The following is a 24,594-nucleotide window of genomic DNA, read 5'->3' as shown; positions in this document are numbered from 1 at the left end:
ATATTTGATTTGAATATAAGTCAAGGTAATATTTATATCTAAGATGGCATTTCATAGTGAGTATCTTGCAGCATTAAAACACGATCAGCAACATGCACTTACATTAAATAAACTGACGAGGAAATCTATTAAACCAGGTCATCCACATATTTAAATCCTTCTTTTATCTTTTGTAAACAAGGTACTTTATTTTATGCAAACAATTTTGAAATTTTGAATATATATAAAGTGCTGCAGGTTATGTGGCTGTATCACTGATCATATTGGCTTTGCATCATAACAAGGCAATGAACTCTATCACAGAGTTGAACAGGTGAAACATTTCTGTAGCCAAACACTCCTGAAGTATAATTTTCATTAGACAACTGGATCACATTTTGGCTTCTTGTCTGTTTCCATATTTGGTCACTAGACCATCTGTAAGTGCCCTTGAAAGGCTTCAAAAATTCATGAGTAGTGGGGCTTTTTCACCCGAGGTCCACGGACCCATTGTTTGTGATGCTGCACTGAGACTCTACATATGTAATTAGTGCAAAGGAGAGATTGATAGATTGATTCTCTCCGGACCCTGTTGGTTTATCTTGAAGACAAGATACCAAATTTGTTTTAAACTAAAAAAAAAAATGACGTGCTAAATGGTCACAAGGTTTCTAGCATTGACTGTAAAGGACGACCACCCAGTCTGTAAATAATTTAAACGCTGGTGTGTGTGAGAGTCTGTGTGAGGGAGTCAGGCAAACATGGGGAGAGGGTTGATTTAATTCCACAGCTAATTAAGCCATCAAAAGTCAAAACACAGGCTGATCAGACCAGGATCAGACCTGGGTGTGTGTCCCTACAACATCTTGGGGTCCAGTTAGGATCTTTCCTAATAAAACCTCTGCAGGGCGAACTATTGCGTACCTAGCCACGTTGTTCTGCCTCAGATGCGATCACCAGACATTAAAGGTTCAGTGTGTAGAATTTGATGACACCTGGTGGTGAAGTTGCATGTTGCAGCTGAATACCCCTCAAACCTCCCTCCATTTCAAAACCTGTGGTAGCCTTTGGTTGTCATACAACCCCAAAAGGTGTTTAGTTTGTCCAGTTCGGACTACTGTAAAAAAAATGGCCACAGTCCATTAACTCGGATGTCTGTAATTCCAAGAAGTTGCAACCTCAAGTCCGAATTTCGACTCGGAGGAACCTCACCATCCCCGACTTCAAAATCCAAGATGGCTGCGCTGTGTAACAACAGTAGTGATGGCTGTAGTTTTTACTGTTATTTAGCACTTCTGTCCGTAAATGTGTCGTACACATAGTTCTGTCCAATCACTGTGGACGTGTTACTATGGTGCTAGTTTGTGTGAAATGCCGGGTATTGCGTTATCGTGAACGTAAACATTGTGCCTGTGCATCTGGAACTCTATCATCTCAGGTTATTCAGGTGCGAGTCAAGTCAAGTCATTCTAAGGTGCAATGGAACATGGCATAAAGTATTTAAACATAAAGGGCCCATTCTAAGGTAAAGAAAAAAACAATTCGTACAATTTAGACGATGGCACACACCAGTGACAACATCACTAGGATTATTTTATGATAAAATAAAATCCCTTTCACCCTGAGTCTTACACACTGGACCTTTAAAGTGTCACTCAGCTGTTGGCCCCGGGCTGTGCACTCACTTCCGGTGTGTCCTCTCTGCCCAGCACTGACTGAACCGCGGGGTTGTTGCCATGGCGACACGAGGACCCAATGAGGAGCTCGCGGTGAACTGTTGCTGAATGGAAATAACAAGAGGCCATTTTGCGCTCGGGGCCACCGACGTCATCCAATAATAATAATAATAATAGTTAATAATGAAAAACGGAAACGAGGGGCAGGCTCGGGACATTTCTGGAGAAGACGCGGTTGGTGCCATGCGGTGACGAGCCTCCTCCTCCTCCTCCTCTTCTTCTTCACTTCTCCCTGCTCCCTGGAGGGTTTGTGTCGTGAGGAGGAACAGGGAGGTGGGAAGGGGACGGAAGAGGGGGGCTACAACCGCATTGCTACCCGAGCCCCGGCTCTCCTCTGACCCCCGGCGAGGAGGAAGAGGAGGAGAAGCAGCAGCAGCAGGAGGAGGAGGAGGGAGGGAGTCAACATCCATGCGCGCTGACAAACAGGTGTACGGTTTCATCACCGGGACGCGGCGCTAGCTAACGAGCCGCCGCCGCCGCTTCCTCTGCTTCTTCTGCTCTCTGCGTGTTTTCCCCTCCGGGTGAGGACCTCCGGAGGTTTCCCCACGGAAGAGGCCGGACACCTGCTGACATGTTGCGGGATTAGAGGGAGCGAAGCAAGGTAGGTTCCCCGCACTGCTGTCGGTAAAGATGCGGGGGGAGAAGAAGCCACCTCTCCCCTCAACTCGTTTTACTGTTTAACAACCATCGTGTAGTTGATCCAAATGAACCAGCTCGACCTGGATGCGGTAAAGAAGGAGTCCCCCCCCCCCATAAAGTGCATTCCAGTGGACAGGCTGCTGTGTGCGGTGCTTTACTGGAAGATGCAGGCAGGGGCTGGGGTGAGGGGGGGAACTGGGAGGTGGAGGTGAAATGCTGAAACCACCAAGCTGCATGGGAAAGAAGATCATTGCATTGGGAGACATGCGTGTGTCCATTAACAAAGAGCTGGCAGCTTGATTGCAATAATCAGGAATTGAGAGATCCATGTTTAACCTACATCCTAAACGCTCTGGATAATCTCTATTGTTGTGCAGTGTAACGCTCCCACGGGGGTTTTTTCTGTGCAATAGTGCAGAAAGCCACTACACACTAAGCTCAGATTGTTCTACATTAATGCCCATTCTCCTGAGAGTTTTGTTGTGAGTCATTTGTGTGTGTCTGCGTTGTTTTAATCAACCTACAATACACCTACACATGAGTAAGGTGTGTGTGTGTGTGTGTGTGTGTGGGAAGGCCAGTCCCTCACTGGGGGAAACTGTAAAGTCAATATTGAGGTTCAGTTTTTCCTCATTCCTGCTGATGCGCGTTGCATTCGGCTGCCAACATTCAAATCAGTGTCTCATTTATAAAGGAGCCAGAGAGGAAATCCATTCGTTTCTGTGCAACAGCAGCAGATTCTCAGTCTCATTGGTTGCGGTGCAGCCTTCGTCTTCTCCAGCTACATATGTAAAACAGTTAGATATAGTTGTCCCTCATGTTTTTGCATGTGGTGCTACCGATAACCCGGTTTGGAAGAATGATGTAATGATTAAATAAATAAATAAATAAATACCCAGCAGCAATGGATGGTGTCTGCAAAACCCATTTGAATGCTGGGAGAGCTGGGAGGTGTCCAGGATGCACAAAGTGTAACACTATCACTCCGGGAACCTCATACCACTCCCAGTGCGTCCTACCTGTCCTGCGAGTGTGTGGTATATTGTGTGTATGAATCTTTATGTGTGTGTAGACTTCACTCTACAGCTCTGTGTTGTTAGTATTTTACTTATTTCTACGACTGCATGGTTTAGTGTGGGGGGGACAGGAAGCCATGCAGCGTGATGCAACATGGCAAGCAACAGTTGTCCGCTATCTGTCTAATGAGGGGCTGCTGCATCAATAAACAGCTTCTCATAGAGGCTTAAATATACACACTCAATGGGCGATCATTGCATTTTGACTGGTGGCCAGAGAGAATCTCTCTGTTAGCGTTAACTCAGTTGCACCTGCCAGTTTAGAGTTACTGGTAGAAAGTGTGTGTGTGTGTGCTAAAGGGGATCGAGGCAGGCCATTAGGGAATCGGAGAACGTGATACATTTTCTTCTGAAAGTCAAGACCATAATAGAGGTTTTACTCTCATAGTTCACTTTCTTTCTCTCTCTGTCTCACACACATTCCTTCTCATTTCCTTTTGTACTTTATTTCCTTGTTTCGGTGTCCCCTCTTTTCTCATTGTCCCTCGGCCGCCTCCTTTATCTTCCCCTCTCTGTCTCTCTGCCCTTCTTCAGAGGCTGAAGTCGTGGCTCAAGTGTTGTGTGAAAAACGGGTCTAATTCTCAGTTTTAGTGATACCAGGGGCCGCCTGCAGGACATGCCTGCTTCCTAAGCTTTCTCAGTGACCAAATCCTTTGGAGCTTACTGAGCCGTTAGGTGATTGTTACCTAAACTGCTCAACTTTGCTGAACTGCTGAACCAGGTCCCTTGTCTGAAGATATGTATTTGTTTTTGACAGAGGATTGATCAGTGATTCTTGGTTAATGGACAAGATTTGAGTGTAAGATGTTACACAATTCTATGTTAATGTTAATCAATGAGATAATTATGAAAAACTAAAAACTGGCTACCAACTTCCTATCTTGTTAAAAAAGGTTTGTTGGATTTAGCTGTTACTGCTGTAATCACTGCATGTTCTTTTGGGGCTTTTAATTGTTGCGGCTAAAAGAATTAGAAGTAAATGCTTTGAACTTTAAAACTTCCCAAAAGCTGTGGATAATCAGATGTGTTGTGAGCTGTGAACTGTAAACACACTTGTTATGTACTATGTCTCTATACTGGAGTATTCCACTAAAGGACACAGGACAGAACTTATGAATTTGCATTCTGTATATAAAAACTTGGCGACAGGTTAGTCTGTGGTTACTTCTGAGACCACGGCAGGAAAAGCGATTTGTGACGGCATAGTAGATGATATGTGAGGCCTTTAAATCAACAATGTCATGATAATGGTGGCTGCCTCTTACGTCCATTCTGTTAATTTCTGAGGACATAGAAAACCGATGCACCAAAACAGACATAGGACACGCGAGGCAGCCATGTTGCCTATGTGTAGTTAAAGCAAGTTTTCTGGATGGTTTCTGTCCCGTCTCTTCGAATTTATCCCTTACGTCGGTCCTATAAGAGCAAAAACTAGTTTACCAGAGCACTATAGAGAGGTCGAACTTAAAAAAGTCTTTAAGTAGTAGAGGATTGGGATATACTTTAAACTGATTAGCAACACAACACAGAGGGATTAGCTAGTCTATCCTGCTAAGCCAGGACAAAGACTGCCTTTAGCACATGTGTAGGTCAGAATTAACAAATCCAGTCTCCTACACTTCAGATGACGTTAGATGAATGTTTGGAGGAACACGTGCAGAATTGTGTTTCTGTTCATTCAAACAAAAAGAACTGCATGTTACAACACTACATTTTGACACAACTGTAGTATTCAACCCATCACAGAGCATAAAAGGCAATTCTCAAATGTCAGGGGTGAAGTTAAATGCCATGGTGCATCCTGTAGCTCTCAACTACAATAAAAGAAGAAGTGACTCTTTACAGTGTCTATTTGAGGGCTCTGTAAGGAGTAACAGTTCTGTTCAACCTTTCGAGATCATGGTTTATTTACTTTTCTTTTCTTAAATTACATGTAATAAATCTGTTAACCATGAGATCACATATCACATTGGAGTTCCTGGCTCATATTCCCCGGCACTGTTTGTTGTTCCAAAGGAACGAAACTTTGGCGCTGTGCCTGCTGAACAATATTTGCAGATTTATTTTTTCCTTTTTTGATCTGCTCTCAGGTTTGAGCATTTTCCAGTAAGTGACACTTACTAATGTGAACATGCACAGCTCTTCATGCTTTTTATACCCCGCCACTTACTTAAGTGGAAATGGCAGGGCCTTGCAGAAGCTGATAATGAATTAGGTGTTGAAACTGTATGGGTGAGACCATGTCGACGCGGCCGCGGTAGTCCGGAGTGGCTCATAGGTCAAAGTGTCGGTGTGTTTGAGCGTGAGTGTGTGTCACTTGCTATAAAAATAGTTTGCTCTGGTACTTTAATGAGTTCATTCCTATGCTGCTGCTGTGTCATGATGGTTTTTAATTGTTTTTATAAATCAGGAGGAGATGCTCCAAGTCACATCGTAGCTCCGATGAAAGAGGGATGTGATCTAGATTTGTAAAAACACATCTTTCAAATGTCGTAAACTATGGGTAATGTTTCTTCAGACGGGCTCTCGTTTATCATCTTTTGAAAGGGTGTAGTAGGTTAAAGGATCATGTCTTATGTGAAAATATAATATTTCACAACTAAACTCAAATACTTTATTGGTCCCCGGATACTCCTCTGATTCTGGCCCCAAGGTTGCATCATTGGCACCTGTCACTTGTCAGCTTTTCACCATACCTCGCTGATCCCTGGCACGAGACCAGAAAACTCTAGGGGCCAGCTGCCATTCGATAATGTCTGTTGACACACCGATCACTGTAGTGCCTGCGAAGATGGGATTTTTACATTACCACTTCATCATTGGCACGATGAAAGCAGACACAGTCAGTGTTGATCTCGGACAACTCAACTAAGTCCACTAGTGCTTGATTTAAAGGTTGACTACAGGTTGACTGCACTTGTTCAGAAGTTTAGTGTTTGACTCTTTTGGCTTCATACATAAAAAAAAAACATGCTGCCTACCCAGTTACTCTTACTACCCCCACCAAGGTGATTGGTTGGTTTATTTGTTAGCAGGACTACACAAAATCTATCAAACAGATTTCCCGGAAACTTGGTTGAAGGATGGGACAGGGGGGCGGGCAGTGTAGCCAATAGTTGAAGCGAGACGATCACAGTAAAACAGGAGGAAGAACCATTTTTGGTACTTGGTTTTTTTGCCGCTTTCTAAAGAGCTACATTATCAAAATTTCCTCCACCATTGACATGTTAATTGTTAAATGAGACTCTTTACTACCCTCTAGTGGATGTTATCTGACAACACAAAGTATGGAAGTATGTGGGTAGTGATGGCTACATTGGTTGAAATTAACGTATTACTTTCGGTACATAAAGCCAGCAAAAATTAGCCTTATGTCGTAGACTCTTACTACAAACTATTTTCGGTTATTTGTTTGCAATCCAAAGAAAGGCAGGGGCCAAAGTTGATACAGTTATTTATGTTTTATTCTGTGTTACATTGAATGAAGCTGACATTATGCGCCGGCAAAACTGGAAAAGAGGCAACATCATTAACTGTAAAGGTCATAGTTTGAATCGGTTGTTTTGGCTATCTGCTTTCGTTTTGGGGGGGGGGATGGAGTCACCACTCAAAAATCTTATCAGCTCTCTCCTTGCCTCTAATGAAGCTGCATTACCACGAGTTTCCTTTTGTAGTGAATGCTCAGTACCTTCCGCAGTAATTAGTGAGTCGCTGGTTTTTGGTGCCCGTTTGTTTATTGTCAAGTGCAGGTGTGAAATCGGGAGGTGGAAGTCGTCCAAATAGCATATTGCACAGTAGCTGCCTGGCTGGTTTTAGGTATCCAGTCTCTAAATAGGAGATGCTAATAGCAGGCGTTACATCATCATTCTGGGAATAGCAGGGAGTCTGGGGTCTAGAGGTGCTTCTGGGTGACCTCTCTCCTGTGTATATTCAGCCCTGTGTGTGTATGTGTGTGGTCACTTCCAAATATACATTCCCATATGGATTACACAGCAGTAAGATTATTAACGACACAGGTGAGTGGGAAATAAAAGTAGTCTATATATTTTTACAGCCTGCACGCGCACATGGCTCATTTGTAATAAAAATGAATGAATAAAAAGGTAGAAGGACTGTTTGGGCGTCTCCGTGTGTAGTCGTGGACGTTGGCCCGTCTCAGACTGACCATTTTTGACAGACAATCAAAGCATCGGCCACAGAAAGTGAAAGAAAATCTCATGTGAGAGGAATTTGACACTCTTGTCGGTTTCCGTGTGGAGTAGGCTACTTTACATAGCACCACAGTGACGGCCCTGGCTACTGTGTGACATTAAAGCCCGGGAGGAAAGATGGGAGAGTGGAGGCGCTCCAACACCCCCGCTCTGTCTGCTCACAGCCCCTGCTCTCCACAACCACAGTCCATGTAACAGTGCATAACCCGTCAAAGGTGGACTTACCTGGTGTAACCTTTCCACAGAATCACAAAATGTACGTGACTGCGTTGTTGTTTTACAGCGAGGGAATGTGTGTGTATAGAAATAGCCTGACTTTGCGTGCATGAGTGTGTATATACTGTGTGCTGTGGTATGCATGCATGCAAACGGGTGCGTGTGGTAAAATAGAGATAGTCAGCCCTGTCACTTAGCCCCCACCCATCTACACTGGGGGGTAACTTTCCAGTCTCATAGACGAGCATGCCTGAGTCTGAAAATAGCTGTATCTGATCACGGCTTCACCCAAACAGGGAACTACTCTTTCCCCGTCACTCCCTCTCTCTGGCGCTCTAACTTTCTCCTCATTCTGTTGTCTCTGTGCTTCCCAGGCGTTAAACGGGAGGGAGATCTGGGAATAAAGCTTGACCCGGAGGAGAGACTTAACCCTGAGCCGAGAGCAGAGGAGAGGAAGGAAACGGGGCTTGAACCTCCTTGCTCACCTTTACCTGACTCTTCTTAGCAAGTCTCCAGTCTGTTGATTTTATGACGGTAAGAGTTCAATTTTCACTGCTTGATGGTTGCACCTGCACTCTTCTGGATGGGAGGTCACGTTAGGTTACGTTTAAATGGCTCAGAGGATTTGGAACTATAGTTACAGGAGTTTTTTTCATGACCCAAGTCAGGATAATTTTATTATTAAGTTCAAGTTTTCAAAAGTTGATTATTAGCTGATCAGTTCTTGTTTTATTGACACTTCTAATCCAACAATCCTTTATATAATATTTAACTATATCTCAGTCTTATTGGTAATTATATATCTGTCTTGTTATGAAGTTTGGCTTGAAAGTCCTGTTTGAGTACACACAAACCCAGATGTTATAGTGCTGCTCAAGTGTGTATTGTTACTTGGTATGAAGACATCGATGCTTAAAAGAGAATGCAAATTAAAAGACACCTAAATAGTTTTTACAACCCAAACACCCAAAGTCTATTATACTCAACTGTTCCGCCAAAACCCACAATTATATAGGGAGAGTATAATTTTTGTCTTTTGTAACATTGTAAATTGCGTCAAATAAAAACAATGGTTTGTACCATTCACCTCGGAAACAACTTGGATTATAGTCGTGAGGATTTAATAGTTTGTCTGTAAGAATTATGTGAAAATATGTCTGGGCCGTATTAATTAAAACTTCATGTGTATAGCATTTCACCAGCTGAACTTTTCCTCCCCATATTTTTGTATCTTTACAGACTAAATGTGTAGAAAAGTTCACTCCCCAAAACCTCCCTGTCCTCTTTACCTTCACCTCTTATCTTATCCCATAATTTTTTGCCCCAGAATCCCATTTCCCTCCCTCTGTCCCTTTTTACATACTTACATCTCTTGTTACACCCTTTTTCATGGTCTCCTCTTTCGCACTTAACAAAAGCCAATGTACCAATACCCTCCATTAGGGCCGGTCTCAGAGGTGTTTTGGAATGTCACCTTGACCCCTTGGGTACACAGACGGGGGTGGTTCCCAGCCTTTCACAGCACGGTGCGCTTGGTTCGCTTTAACCCGGATCTGACACACAGAGAAACAGTTTTGTCTGTTCCTGTAAACGTCACAGTTTACATCCCGTTATTTTTTTTCTTTCATCGCAAATATGATATTATTGATAGATAAAAAAGAATAAATCCAGTACAAGCAAAACTGAGTTAGTTTGCTGAAGTCTGTGGTGCTTATGTTAAATGTTTAGAAATGATTTGGGACGGATTTGGCTTGATGGCTTGGCTGGATGTGTATCGTTTATTATGCTTGCTTAGGAAGTATTTTGCTGGAGAGAGATTAAAGTCATGTTTGAGTACAGATTTATTTACAGTGTTCTGAGATATGTGTGCCCTGCAGAGCGAGGAGTTTGCCAGGGCTCGACAGAAAGACTTTAAACTTTAAATACCTTGTTACTGTTTCTCGGTTGTGACCCTCTCCTCCTCATTCCTCCCTGATATGTGCTATTTGTTTAAAAGCTGGTGTAAAAGAGGACAAAGACACTCAGGAGCGGCTTTCAGGCCCTTGAATCTCGTAGCCTGACGTACGATACTCTCAGTAAACCAACATCTTTCTCACTCTGACATGCATAATACCTTTTAAAGACTTAGATACAAAAATGGAAAGATATGTTGATTCACTGTGAGATCTCTCAAAGTGGAAGGAGGTTCGTGTGGTGCTGTTCAGTGGCCCTCACGGAAATAGATGAAACTGAGACATTTACAGTTTGGAAATGATTCATTTACATGTTGAATTTTTATGAGTAAAAAAATTTGATAATATTTCCTCATGCCTGACCTACCGAGATTCCACGGATACATTTTCCTGATGGTCTGGACGACCTTAGAGGGTAAAGGGTCCTATCTAATGGCAGTAAATATAGCACCCCCGCTAATCAAACTCCTCTTATCTTCAACCTAGACACTTAACACTAGTACCTGTGGAATCCAGACTATGCGTGAGGAATGTAATCTTAGTCTGAGGCTGATACCCAGTCAGCTTTAGTGCACCTCTTACCGAAAATGTGCAGACAAGTTTCATTTTTTGTTTATTTCTCTCGAGTGAACATCCAAGTTTCTCTCCAAGATATCAAATCTTTCTACACAGTGTGTTTACAATAGCAGTGTTTGGAAAAAAACATCCTAATCTTTGCATTCTCCCAAAAGACTTGACTAACAACTTCTCTTAATTATCAGACAGGGCCATAAAATCCCAGGTATAATTTACTGGGGCTTTCTAGACTGGGTTCAAGTGAGAGTATAAGAAATGTGAATATAGAAATGAACTAGAATGGTACTCAGAGAACATACAGTACCTCTGCCAAGGTCCAACAGTCCCCTTATGTAACCATATTTCAATCCACTTGGTCTGGATTTTTATTTGTATCTGCACCAAATTGCACACACTGATAAATATCAGTCCCTAAATATGCCAGATTTTTTCATCAAGATCCATGAATTACTAACGAAAATGTAGTAAATGTGAAAATAGTTTTTTATACTGCATCCTTCCACCAAGTTTCCTGGTTATCCATCCAGTAGTTTTGCGTAATCCTGATAACCGACAGACGAACAAGCAGATGAAAACATAACCTCCTTTAGTGGAGACAGTTACACATAAGAATGTGTAAAATAAGTCGTTAAGTTTGACGTTAGCTGACTACAAATATGATATTTTCAACCTAAAGTACTTGTTCTCCTTTTTACTTTACCATTTGAAAAGGATGAAGCCATAATTGAATCTCAGCTATAACACTAAGCCAAACTGTCTCGTCAGGAAAAGCTCATGCTCCATCTTTGAAATTGCTTTGGCGTTCAGCTCCATGTAACGCCGTCCCTCCACTCTCTGTTGTCCTATCATCTCATTGTAACTGTGCCTGTATTAGCTTGTTGTGTTTGTCTTGTTGTGTAGCCTGGGGTTCTACAGGGTTGTAATCACCAGCCTTTAATACCGAGCTCTACGTGTAGTGCACTAATCTTGGCGAAGAGGAAGATGAAGCAGATCTAGAGGTGTTGTTTGCTGCTGATGCTCTGTGTCCCCAGACGGCTGCAGCCAGACAGATTACATAACACTGCATGCCAATATCGGCCCCTTTCTATTTTCAATAGTGCGCCATGTTTTGTGTTTGTTTCATCAGACATAGTCTCCCTCTTTCCTGTAGTCGATATCTTGTTATTTAATTTGCATTTTTATCCAGTTCCTGTCCTTGCTCCTTCTTTCTCTGTATCTTCTCCTCCTCTCTCCGCGAATGTCAAAGTGAATGCAGCTTCAGTTCTGTATAGAAACGGTAAAATAACAAACCCACAAATTGTCACATCCAATTCACTCCTCTCCTCCTCCGATAGCCCCGACTCACAGTAGCGGGGGCATAATTGCGTTAGTGCTCTCAGGCCAGTGGCTCTGCTCGTTAGCGGGGTTGTGATGCAATCTGCAGAACACACGGGCCTCTGTTGTTTGCAGTATGGACAGTGAGTGGCCATGCAGGGTAAGTGTATTGACCAGCCCTATCCATTCATGCAGCCGGAGGGGGGTCCGCTAATGAGTGGCAAGGTTGAACAAACAAGGCTGATAACGAGAGACTTTGTTGGAAATGGCTGTTGTTCAACTAGTGGCAGTAACGTGGTGGTGGAACAGTTACAGGGTCCTGATAAAAACAGGACTTGCATGTAACAAGCAGGAGGATTGTACTTACTAGGTTTAAAGCAGTGCTGTACCTGAAGACTTGTTTCTCACGTTTCACTGCCACCAAGGAGATTAGGTTCCTACCCGTGTCTGTTGGTTTGTTTTGTTTGTTTGTCAGCAAAGTTATGCAAAAAGTACTGAATGGATTTTCTTTAAAGTTAATGGAAGAATGGGACGTATTCCAATGAAAGAACTCCTTAAAATTTGGGGTAGATCAAAACAAAGGGGGCGGATTCAGGATTTTTGTTTTCACTTTGTTGATAGGGCACAAGAACTTGGTTGTGAACCTTCAGTGTATAGTTACAAAAAAATAAATCACTTCCTTATTTCTAATGTATAATTAAGATGAATAGGTCAACTATACTATATTGCTACTTGGCTCAACTGGCTGTCAACCCCCCCATTAGTTGATTAACTTGTCCAAGAGCAAAGTTTGAAAATAGGAGACAAGGGACCGGTTGTCTTGCAACAGCTGATGTAATGCTCCACTGCCCGGGGACTCTCAGGATTTACCAAGAGGTATCGAGTTTCTTCTGCTCGTCATGGCGTTAAGTTTTAAGCATTATTTGTATCAAGACTGTCAGTGTTTGATGACTCGCTGTGATTCAACATATAGAATTTAGCATTACAGAAATCTATTCTGCGAAACCTGAGGTTGTCCTGCTGCTGTATGTTGTTATATCACTGGTTTATATTCTGTCAACATGTGTAATTGTTTGTCTGATGTTTGACATAAATGCTCGAAGCCCTGGAAATACCGTAAAAGAGTGTCCACTTAAAGCACAATGTGAAATGTCCTAATAGCTTGATTGGTATGTTGATTCCCAAGCCCTTCTTTTTAGTCTGCACGCTCCATTTCTTTTCTTTTTTTTTTATTAACCACAAAAATGCACCACTAAAATAACTTGGCTTCCATTCAGTAATTAGGGAATGAGCCAATTCCTAAATTCTGCCTTTTTTGGAGGGGTCTGTCTCTGTCAGTTGGGTTTGGGGCCGGCCGTAGCTCGACTGAGATTTATCTCCGGGGACATTCTGTTGCCTCGTTGAAAAAGGATTTGTTCTCTTTGATTCCTACAGTGAGATTCTTCTGATCGCTCTGCTTTGTGAGTCCTGAATCCAGGCTTGTAACTCACGTTGACTACACAGCATCATGCAGTTTCTTATTAATTTACACAGACCACTGCACATGTTGTCCTTTTAATATTTCTGCTAGAATGATTTTTTTCTTGTAAACAACAGCTGACAAGCTTTTCTCTTTGGGAACGGCTAAATAGGATCTATCCGATGACTTTTAGTTGGGTCTTTAAATAGATTGTCTAAGGAGCTTAATCTGTTGACGTCCTGTGGGTACGTCTCAGTCTGAGCGACCACTCCAGGGTTGGGACCCTTGAGGCCATGAAGTCGGCTTATCTGCATTGACTGGTCACTCTCTGCTGCCGTTTTTACACATAGATTGCATGAGACACGTAGGTCGTGCGCATGCACTCCATGGAACTGAAATAGTATAGTCCAAGTTTTTTTAACTCTAGATAAGTTACACTATTAATCGGTTGATTCATTTTATATATTAATGAAATTATTTAAGTCATCATTGATGTTCTGCTGTGATTTATTTTTGTAATGGTACATTGGAAACTCTTTATCCCTTTTCTTGTAAATGGAATAAACCATATATGACACTAATTTGTAAGGAAAACATGGACCCTGTTGAACTAAAAAAAAGGGAAATAACTAAGTAAACAACATAAGTTGTTCCCAGCAAGTGTCTCTTGTATCATTATTGTTCTCATCTGCTCAGTAAGAGGAAGGTTCATAGTCATGTGCAGTATGTGAAAGGGTTATGTGAAATTCTTGAATCCAGGGTGAAATAGGTTTGTTTGTTTCATTGCTAAAATTTTTTTCTCATAGAAGCATGTTGACAAATTTGTTTTTAGTCCCTTGTTTTGTCTAGGCCAAGGCAGACGGCCAGTGAGTAATGGCATCCCGGCCAGCGCTCTTTGATGACATGTTTGTGTTTTTCTTTCCTTCCTTTTGTTTGTTTCCTTTCATTTGACAGTCACCCTGTCTGGGCTATGTTTTTTTTCATGTTCTTGGTTTTTTTCCAGACATGTCTAGTAGTATGAGAACCCAGGGAAATGTCTAATTCTTTGTTAATAAGGGCAAAGATAGTGGTTTATCAGATAATTTAAATAGTATATTTAGACACAGATTACACATGAAAGACCCCATGTACCTGCTGTGATTTATTTTTTGTCTTCAGAGTTGAATTTGTGTCTACAAGTCAAGTCAGATTTGTCTTTATAGCTCATTAAAAAAAAACAGGACTTGAGTCAAAGAGCTTTAAAATCATGTCAAAGTAAAAATGTATGAAAAGAAAGTAGAGTCAAAAGCAGTGCGACAGTAAAATGCGGTAAAAGACAGGAAATAAAATAAAATAAACAAACAAGTCAACACAATTAACTGGTCACAGGCTTGATCAAATCACATGATTGCTAGATATCCCAGCATAAAAACAAAAAAAAAGAAATACATTAATTGTCTGATCATATATAGGCAATGTTATGCTGAAAAACAGAGTAAACATTTTTAAATTACAATGTAAAGTCAAAATCCAAAAGCCCAGGACTCTGAGGACTAAAACCTCATGTCATGGCCATGCCATTATAAGTAAGAACAGTTTCTGATGATGAACTGATATCTACCCAATGTCCCAATGAATAAATATAGAAGGATACATGTCCATCACAGCGGCTTCAGTGTCTTATTATTCCAAGTATTCAATGCTCAAACCCTTTTAATCCACTGATACAAGCCAAATGGGTCTCAGTGGGTCACTCAGCAGAGTAATGGGACTTGATGGGCTTGCGGTGTTGGACATCACGGCTTTCTGCGGCTTATAGCTCTGACTTGTGTGTTCGCAGTCCCACAGCGATTACACTCAGTAATTATGCACACACAAGTCTCCAGAGTGGCCTACCGATGCCTAAATTACAGTCGATGGATAAACCACAGGGAAGTTAGAAAATAAAATCACTCGAAAGAAAATGCTTTGGAACGGAGAAAGTAGGACATGAACAGAAAACAACTCCTTTTAGTTCTTTGGAATTAAGTTAATTCAGAATTCATGGTAGTCATATTCTGTGAATTGACATTTAAATTTAATTATTCTCAGAAAAAGTATTAATCTGACAACATTTATTCCCATCACTTCCCTTGTAAGTATTCCATTGAGTCTTACATACAAGCATTCACTGATTATTGATGGAAACAAATGGTGCCTCTCTGATATATACTGTGTTATGCATGTTAAAATACACAATTATTAATGTACTTTTAATAATTTATCACCCTAGGAAGTGCTTCAGATTCTGTATTTAAAGGCTTAATAGGTTCCTTTCAGGAGAGATAGTCCGGGTCCTTCAGAGGTGTAAAGCCCGGAGCGTTTTCTTCCTGTGTGCAGCCATAACATTACACCATGGCCACAGCTGCTGTGTCGCCGCTGATCTGTCCCCAAGAAACATGATCCTGTTTATAATCTGACCATCATTTGGACGCCGACAGCCTGCGACGCCAGAGCCATGATTTACCTCACTGGGTGTGTGTGTTTCTCACAGATAGATTTACGAGGGCGCTTGCTGTATGAGGGTAAGGATCAGGTCTTGAGGGACTGGAAGTATCCCGTGATGCATGACTTGATGCAATGCTACAAGTAAAAGTGCTTCCTCCTCACCAGCTTTAACTGTGTTCTGAAACCATATACACATGTATTCAAATAAAACGCTGGCAACTGGAGCCGACCAGTAAGGATTTTTGGAGGCTGATGCGAGAAAAAGATATTAAAAGTGAAAAGTTTACAATAAAGATATATCAGCTCGCATATACAGTATGTTTAAAATATATTTGGCAAGATGATGTTATCAAACCCTTATGACAAATACATTTAATGAAGGCTTGATATCTCATAGTTAAACAACTGCACTTATGTGATAACAAAGTAGTTGTGCAGTATATCTTGGTAAATAAGGGTCAAATAATTAATCACATCTATTAATGATAGCCAAAACATTTGTAGATATTTTTTACCTGAGCACAGACAAGAAATTATTGAGGTTTTTTTTATGCTGTGCTGAAATCCACAACTGCCGAGGTGAGAATAGATAATGTTAGAATATATCCTTATCGTTACAAATAAAGTATATACATAGTTTTAAGGAGTGAGGGTTGATGAGTGATGTAAGAGGAATCTCAGAAATCTAAGAATGTTTACCATCATCTTGCCTTTTAAATTGTCAGCATGGTCAAATAATGTTCTGCTATCCATCTTCTGCCACTCATCACCGTAGCCGGCTGCTGAGGTAGTTTACACTACCTCAGCAGCTGGGGTTAGATTATGTTAGAATATGGCTGCATACCTTTTCCAAAAAAAGCACCAGTAAAAGATAACTACAATTATCAGGACTCTACTTGTCAATGAGGCCCAAAGTGGTTGTCAGACTGTTGAAGTTTGGTTTTAAGTTTGTTTATATCAATAGCTATATATAATGCTTTAGAATATAAACCCTATCCAATACCCAAATATAAACTACCCGGGTCTTACAGAACTTCTACATCTAATGACAATCCTTACTCAGTGATATGCAGACATATATGTAACGTATAACATCACCTTTGTACACAATTAGGTACTTGACACATAGAACGAGGCTATTCTGAAAGATTTGTTCGTTTTTTACCCCCTGTGCTGAATGTAGAAAATGAGGAATTATAATGAACAGAAAGTAATCTGAATAATGTAGGTTTGCAGACTCGTGTTCTACTGTAGATGTACAACAGAAAGGTAAAATGTACATTTTGTTACATGATTAATATCCCAGGTTTGTAATACATTTCTCTGTGAACAAATAAAGTTTTATCAATTGCCAGATTATTATTATCTCTGGAATGAATTTAATTGATCAAATAAATCATGGTGAAATGGAGCTTGAGTCATAATGTCACTGTTTGGATTGTGACAGTGAATTTTGACCTATTATATTTGTGACTTTTTTTAAACCTGCTCTATATTTTATCATTTGACTTTCAAGATGAAAGATTAAAGTATTTATTATCGTTTCATTAAATCAAGTCACTCTTTACAATATATTAGATTTAGATTATTTAACAAGCTCTAGAGGCATCTACACATTTTACAGTTCATCACAGCCCCAAACTTCCCATCAGTATCAGAGTGGCGTGTGTCCCAGTTATTTACATACCAGACGTGTGTGTGATCCCTACTGCAGCCACTGCAGGCTGTCGCTCATGGTGTCTGTCATACATACTAAATCCCATGATGACATACGTGTGCGTACATTCACACAGTGATGCATGGTCTGTGTTGTGCCTTTGGTTTTTGATGTGTGCCCTGTGCATATAAATCACTCCTGCAACAGTTCCAAGAAAACGTCTCCATATAGCAAGAGACAAACGTCACGTACGGGTACAGTTGGGTAAACACGGCGTTCTGTGTCATTTCTCAGTGCTGTTCATGTTTCATCTATGTGCTGTAAAGAATTTGCTAAGGTCATTAAATCTTCCACTCAGCTGGAAGAAATTGCATTCCCTCTTTTGGATTCCACGGGTTTAGGCTTTGGCGTAAACCACCCTTTTGAACATGACAGGCAGCACGAGTAGGTTTAGATTTAACGTACTTTATTTTCATGCTACACTGTAATTGAAGGAAAAGAGAAAGTGTGTTAGTGACGCAGCTTATACTCCTGCGGTTTAGCACCTAACTCTTTTTCTAATCCTTTTCAGCTGCACTAAATCCCTTGTTCATTTCTGCTCAAGACAAACTTTTACACGTCAGGTGTGTTTGTAATCTTTCCTTGTAATTTTGACCAGTATCTCTTGATCAGTCATGTCCATTCCATTATATGTATTCATTCTTTAAACCTCCTATCTAGTTTAGGAGTTTAACCTCCTTTTAAATATAGTTTCCCTCACATTATAATGATTTTGTTTCTTGTAGCACGCTGCTCCATTGTCAAAGTTAGGGCTCATAGCGCGTAGCTATGTTTATAGCGAAGGTTTGAATCAGGATTAGATGAGGGACAAGATTTTTACAGATTTTTAGGTGCTGATACTGATATTCGGGAGTGAAGAGTTTCAATACACGGCAAAAATTATTCGACAAGATGTCATTATCTATCACAGGTCTATGTCTCCTTCACTTTTTTAGTGGGTTAAACACCTGCAACCAGGCCCTTGACACTTTGCTTTTCAGATGTGCAGTTAATGTTTCAGTTCCTTGAACAGTTAATGTCCAGGAAGTCTGCTCCCCAGCCCATTAGGTTTTCTCAAGATGGGGGGGGGATGAAATGTGTGACAGGAGGTAAAGTTAAGCTGACTTGCAGTCACTTTCACCATGTCAGCACATACGGCAGCTCCACTCCTACACAACATAAATCTCTACAAACTCTTCCTGCGCAGAGACGTCGGCTAATAAAGAAAGTGCAGCTTCAGTCAAAACAACTGATGACCCAGTGGGCAACAGGAAACTGGCCGATTTCCAAAACATTTGAATACGTTTAAGATTCAGTACGAAAGATTTTACAATTAAAAAGAGGGAATTTCTTGATGATTACAATAACACAATTAGTTATTGTTATACCCCAGGAAGATAATTATGTAAATTACTGGAAAAGACAATTGTTTTTTCTTTAGTGGGTTATTCATCTATTAAAAACATTTCATTCATACTTTGTTTCTGTTTTGCAGGAAAGTGTGTCCCCCTGCAGTAGATCAGTAAGAAGTGCTCTTCAATATGAATACAGGTATGAACACACAAACACACAAATATGAGATTGTAGGGGATTCCTCCCAATGTATAATCTATTGTCTATTATTTTTGTTTGGCGAAGTTGAATATTTATACATTTATTCAACAGAGAACTTATTTCTTTACATTCATTGCCAAGTCAACATGTAACCACATTTCAGGCCACCTCGCTATTTTAAAAGCTGCTATGTGTGTTACTTTTCCTCCGCCACAGGCATGAGTCTGTAACTCTAACCCTGACCCTCTTTCACCACTTTGGTGTGGATCCATTTTTGGCCTCAGTTATTGTGACTAAAAGCATCATTAGGTATCGTAAGGTTGTTGCTTTTAACTACCGGTGACATATTCCACCTTAAATACATTTCCAAAGCTGTGTCCTAAACTTGGCAGTCATCCCGAGCTGATGTGTGTATTTCCGCCGGTGAATCAATGATGAGTAATCCGTCTCCAGGCCTTGTCCACACACCACACACCACCCCCCCCTGAGTGCCTGCCAGTGGTAGCTTTACTCCTCTGGCTTGTTTCTGTATTCAGGATATAGAATACACACAAGAATAGCTTTTTTTTCAGGTGTTGAAATGCAACTTATAACTAACAACCACAAAACTGATTAAAGGAGAAAATAACACACTTGACGGACTGATTTTAAACTGGTGGTTTAAATTGTAAAGAAGTCATTTCAGTCTTAGCTGCAGACCTCACCATTATTTATGTAAGTGCTAGATACTAAATTTAATGAAAGAAAAATCTGGTAAAGCCTTTTATGAAGATCATCAGCTTGTTGTAAAGTACTAAAGGTTTTTCACTCAAGTGTCTGTGGGTCAGAAAACTGAGATTTTATGATTTTGATCCAAATCAACACTTCACCATTATTTATTACTCTTTTATTATTACCAAAGCATCCAGGGTCATCCATTATAAAATACTCTAAGTGCTGTCTCTTTACAATCAAACCGCTTCTGCTTGAAAATACAGTGTTATAACGGGGTTAAAGACCAATCTGCCACAGTAAAAATCAGGCTCTTTTTAAGGAGATATATTTGACCAATATTCAGGTCCTTAATTTAGATTTGTGTTATTTCTTAAAAAAGGTTTACAAACTCTAATGTTCAGAAAACACATCACTGTCCCTCACTGTCTATAGCTGCAGCTCCTCTCTTCAGCCTCTGTCTGCAAACCTTGGTCTTTGGCTCGTTAATGCCCCCCCCCCTCTGTCTGCTGCTGCTGGTCCACTCTGTTGTGATTGGTCAACTGCTTGTTGTCGACCTCTACTCTCGCTTTACCCGGCTTTGTTAGGGGGGCGTGTCAGACTGGCTCCTATAGGTGAACATTATGCATTGTGACATCACAGTGATGCAGATGTAGTGGCCAGATTACTCGCAAGGTGTTTCAGGAACTTTTTGTGGTTTACCAACTTCTTTGGATGCTTTATGCCTCCGCGATGGCGAGAGCCAGTGGTCAGAGGCATTATTTTTGTGGTTTGATTCCTGTGAAAACGATATCTCAAGAATGCCTTGATTATGTTTTAGTGGTCAAAGGTCACAGTGACTTTATATGAATCTGGGGAAAAAGTACATGCAGAAATATGTATATGGAAACTGCACTGGTTGCCGGAGGCATACAACCGCAGTGTAGTATTTTTAGTGCTACTTTGCAAGAACTTGTACATTCACAAAAACCCTGTGAAACACACTAGAGGAAAGAAAAACTGGAAAAAGTACCACAAGTCTCCTTTACTGCATGTGTTTGCCTCCTCTTCTTTGGGTTATGACGCTGGCTGAATGCATGTGTTTTTGCATTGCTGTGTTTTTGTGCATGTGCATGTGCATGTGTGCTGCTGCTGCTTCCGCCTCTATGATCCAACCTGCCTGGCTGTGATTCCTCAGATAGCGGAGGATGCGCTCCCAAAAGCGTGGCCTTGTCACTCATACTCTCTCCCATGAAGAGGGTCCAGAGCTCACCAAATCTAGCCACAGGTACTAACACTCACAAACGCACAACAAATTAACACACAATCAAACAAGGAGAGTGAAATCTCAAACCCAGTCTGTGGAAGTGACTGGGCTGAGCTGTTGGTATGAGCTACATGAGGTAAGTTTTTTAAAAAAGTGGCTTGTTGATTTTCCAAATCATGTTTGAGCTTCATCTAACTGATATGGCTTGAGCATATTTGAAATACTTTCAAAAGGTCTGTGGCTGCCTCGGTATGTTTCAGCAATGTTTGGACTGTGAGATGCTGTTTTTACCAATCATTTCATTTAGTTTGCTCCATTTTGGGTTTATTGATTTTAATCTTTCTTCCTTCCTCTCATGCGACATGTGCTCGCTCTCCTTACCATCTCCCCCCTCCATGTGTGCAGTTTATTCTTCTGTTCCTTCAATAACTTTTTATATCTTTCCTGGCTCTGATTCCTTGTTTTCCTCCTCTGTCAGCATTGATTGGTTAGACATGCCTCCCCTAACCCTAAGCGCTTGGAGACATGTGGAAATGTGTTTGGACGGGGTTAGTGCGGTGAATAAAATGGCACAGCTCTGCTTAATTCTTCCTGATCTGTGCTTTGGTTTTATCCGAGCAAAATCATAGTTGATCTGTTGTATGTAAAAGCCCCTTCAGCCTTAAGCTGTTGCTTTATTCTTTTCTCAAACAGTTTGAAATAACAGGTCAAGTCAAGATAAATAAACAGGCAGCACAGATGAATATATAGTACATTTTGGGGGTTTCAGAGGAAGCGTATTCGTCCCCAACAGCTTTTTCTTTCTCTCTCCTGACTGTGCTCGCATCTTATCAGCACCCAGGTGAACTGCCACACCCTCGTGGGCACTCTGGCATTCCGCTTCCTTTTTGAACAATAGCAGGGCATTGTCTGAAAGCTGATAAGCAGCTGTCAAATACAGCAGTTTTAGGTGCATGGTGGCTCTTATCAAACCACTGCTCAGATAGCACAGCACTGTGGAATAAAGACTGGAGGTTTAGGGGCATGTTCAGAGTGTTCAGAGAAAAACCATCACAGCCATAAGCATCTCTACAGGGGAAACCAGTTATCTATTATGTTCTGGGATAGCTAGCATAGCCGGGCATGTGGATTCAATGACAAAAAAAAGGATTGTACAGTTAACCATGAATGTGTAACAGCCCTCAAGAATGCAGTGTGACCATTCTGCCGTGCAAACATCAAACTTCATGTTGAATTACGTGGCTCAGATTTGTCTCCTTTTGAAGATCAAATCCCTGCTTTGTCTTGGGAGTGAAGTGGTGGATGTACATGGGAAGCCGCTCTCACACAGATTTTCTATGTATTTCTCTTATACTGGTGATGCTATGCAAGTTTGGACTCTGAGTTGAGGAATCTGCCGTGTCTGTGACAACGTCATCAGGAAACAAAAATTTCAACTAGTTGATTGTGTGTATTGTAGTTTTCCATCCTCTCTATAGTTGTGAACTAGAATGGCACTCAGTAGAACACATACCTCCACTAAGGCTCAACAGTCCTCTTAAATTCAATCATGCAGCAGCAAAGTGCACACAGATATCAGTCTCTTAAATAGACCAGATTTTTTCCATTAAGATCCATGTATTATTCCTTGCAAGGGAAGAATTCCTCTCCCAGGACGGACAGAAGTACAAAAGATGTTGTGTGTAATGCAGCACATCAACAAAATAACATTTAAAACATTAAATCTGAAAAAAGTCACTGTCTAATATAAATTCAGAGGTGTAGCAATGTTTGAAGTAGTTATGTAAAAAGAAAATGTCTGACAGAGATGGATTACCACTGTTCTCTTTCCTCTGTGTCTACTTTATCTCTGTTGCTCTGTTTGTCGCACTAAAAATTCTCATAAGCATTTTGTGGGATGACAAAGTATTGTGTGACAACTTAAGACGCGGTCGTGTTGTAATTTCAGGGATAAATGTGACCACACATTCATTTTTGCCGTGTCTTCTCTGTCTCCACAGGGAGTGATTCTCACTCATCAGACTTAGGTAAGTCTCTTTCGGGGGAATTCTGGTGGAGAATCTTGACACGAGGCTACGGAGCGACCAGAAGATTTATCAAACCCATTGTGGTGATTGATGTTTTTCAATTGTTCTCTTCTCCAGATTCTTGGCGGTCACGCAGCGTAACAGATGGCCTTAAGAACGGAGACGCCTGCAGCTCATCTCTCGCCGCCAAAGGCTTCCGAAGCGTCAGACCCAACCTGCAGGACAAAAAGTCACCGACACAGGTAACAGATCTCACACACTGCATTTGACATTTGTTGACAGTTTGCATTTTTTACTTGAGTACTGCTGTTTAGTTCAATCTGAAATAATTATGTTGTAATGTTATTGGCTCTGTGGAAGAGGTTATTCTTAATGACTGATCATTTACAGAGAACTATTATGTATTTGAAGTTTGTAACTTGATGATTTGTATCAAGCTTTTCACTGATGGTTCTCTTGTTGTTGTTGTTGTTGTTGTTGTTTGGACTTATTTTGGCTGCTGCTTCTAATTGACAAACAAGGACATCAGTCACTTGCCGTTGCCCCCCCCCAGGAGAGAGAGTTTCCACTTCTCGCCCACTGGCACTAATCCACCAGACTATAGCTCCCTCATTGCCCTGGCTAACGATTCTGGCCCTGGAATGCTAACATTCACTCACAATGAGAAAGCAGTATTGAAAGAGTCCTTCACGATTAATAGCACATCCTCTTACTCCTATTCAGAGACCGGTGCAAACCCAGTCCAGCAGGAACACCAGGTCCCAAATTATATATTTAACTGTATTGAATCTGCAACCTCTAATAATAAACAGGTCCAGGAGCGTAAAGTGGCTTCGCTCAAACTAACTCCGGTCACTATCCCTGACCCTCCTGCTCACCTCAACTCTTACCTTGAACCCCGAACTAAGACCCAGACCGCATCTTCCCCACCTCCACCAAGGGGTCCCACTCCCACTCAGCCCCCGACAAGGACATCCTCGCTCTCTGTCCACCTGGGCCCTGAGAATCGGAAAAATCCAGAGCGTCAACCTCCAAATCCAACAGCGGAAGTCCTGGTCCCAGATCGAGTCCTATATCAGGCCTCAGGTCCGGCCGCATCGCAGGTGGAGATGACGAAGCCTCCTCCTGCAGTTCCACCAAGACCTTCTCCTGCAAAACTGTTGGTATATAACTAACTACATATTGTGAGCAGTGATTTTGAGGTCACAATAAGACGACGTCGCTGGGGTTTTCTCTTGATGACATTGAGATTTAAGAGTAACACGGTGTCTGCAGCACATCATTTGATTCACCATACAAACAGAAGAGCTAGTCAGTGTGACGTTACCAGAGAACAGCTTCCCTGGAGGTTTGTTGCACATGAACACTGGGAAGTCTGATCCAGGCGTGAAAACAGATGCAGGCTTTTGTTCATTTTGTTGTCAGCCAAGCAAACTAACTGTGATTCTACATATGTGTTAACTTCTATCTGTCATAACCAAGTGTTTCATCTATCATGCACCAGCGTTACTGTCTGTATACTTTGCTGCCTTTCACAGAGTTTGAACTAACACAGCGTCTTCAATTCACAGCAATTATCATGTTTGAGAAGATGCTGCTGCTGCTGCTGCCCCACGACACCTCAGTGTGGCTTCCCACCAGCATTTCACCTTCTTCGTGGCTTCACGTGTTACTTCCACTCATCCTTTGTGACAATGTGGCTAATGAGTGATATCACTAAGCACTCTTCTTCTTTC

General features: G+C 41.4%; 1 protein-coding gene across 2 annotated transcripts in view; it reads left to right on the top strand.

Moving 5' to 3' along the window:
• Window positions 1-1,830: 1,830 nt before the first annotated feature.
• Window positions 1,831-24,594, top strand: part of sorbs2a (sorbin and SH3 domain containing 2a) — a 47,779-nt gene continuing 25,015 nt past the window's right edge. The window contains exons 1-7 of one of the 2 annotated variants that reach the window (XM_035173813.2): window positions 1,831-2,316; window positions 8,232-8,391; window positions 18,816-18,871; window positions 20,763-20,852; window positions 22,832-22,858; window positions 22,976-23,100; window positions 23,380-24,021. In XM_035173813.2, the coding sequence (XP_035029704.1) occupies window positions 18,862-18,871; window positions 20,763-20,852; window positions 22,832-22,858; window positions 22,976-23,100; window positions 23,380-24,021 (894 nt within the window). In that variant the 5' untranslated portion in view covers window positions 1,831-2,316; window positions 8,232-8,391; window positions 18,816-18,861. The remainder of the gene's footprint in view (window positions 2,317-8,231; window positions 8,392-18,815; window positions 18,872-20,762; window positions 20,853-22,831; window positions 22,859-22,975; window positions 23,101-23,379; window positions 24,022-24,594) is intronic. The other variant, XM_035173802.2, reaches the window with a different exon arrangement.

The sequence above is a fragment of the Hippoglossus stenolepis genome, chromosome 2 (genome assembly GCF_022539355.2).
Source record: "Hippoglossus stenolepis isolate QCI-W04-F060 chromosome 2, HSTE1.2, whole genome shotgun sequence".
Lineage (NCBI taxonomy): Eukaryota > Metazoa > Chordata > Actinopteri > Pleuronectiformes > Pleuronectidae > Hippoglossus > Hippoglossus stenolepis.
Note: the sequence above shows the minus strand (reverse complement) of the source record. Positions and strands in the feature narration are given on the sequence as shown.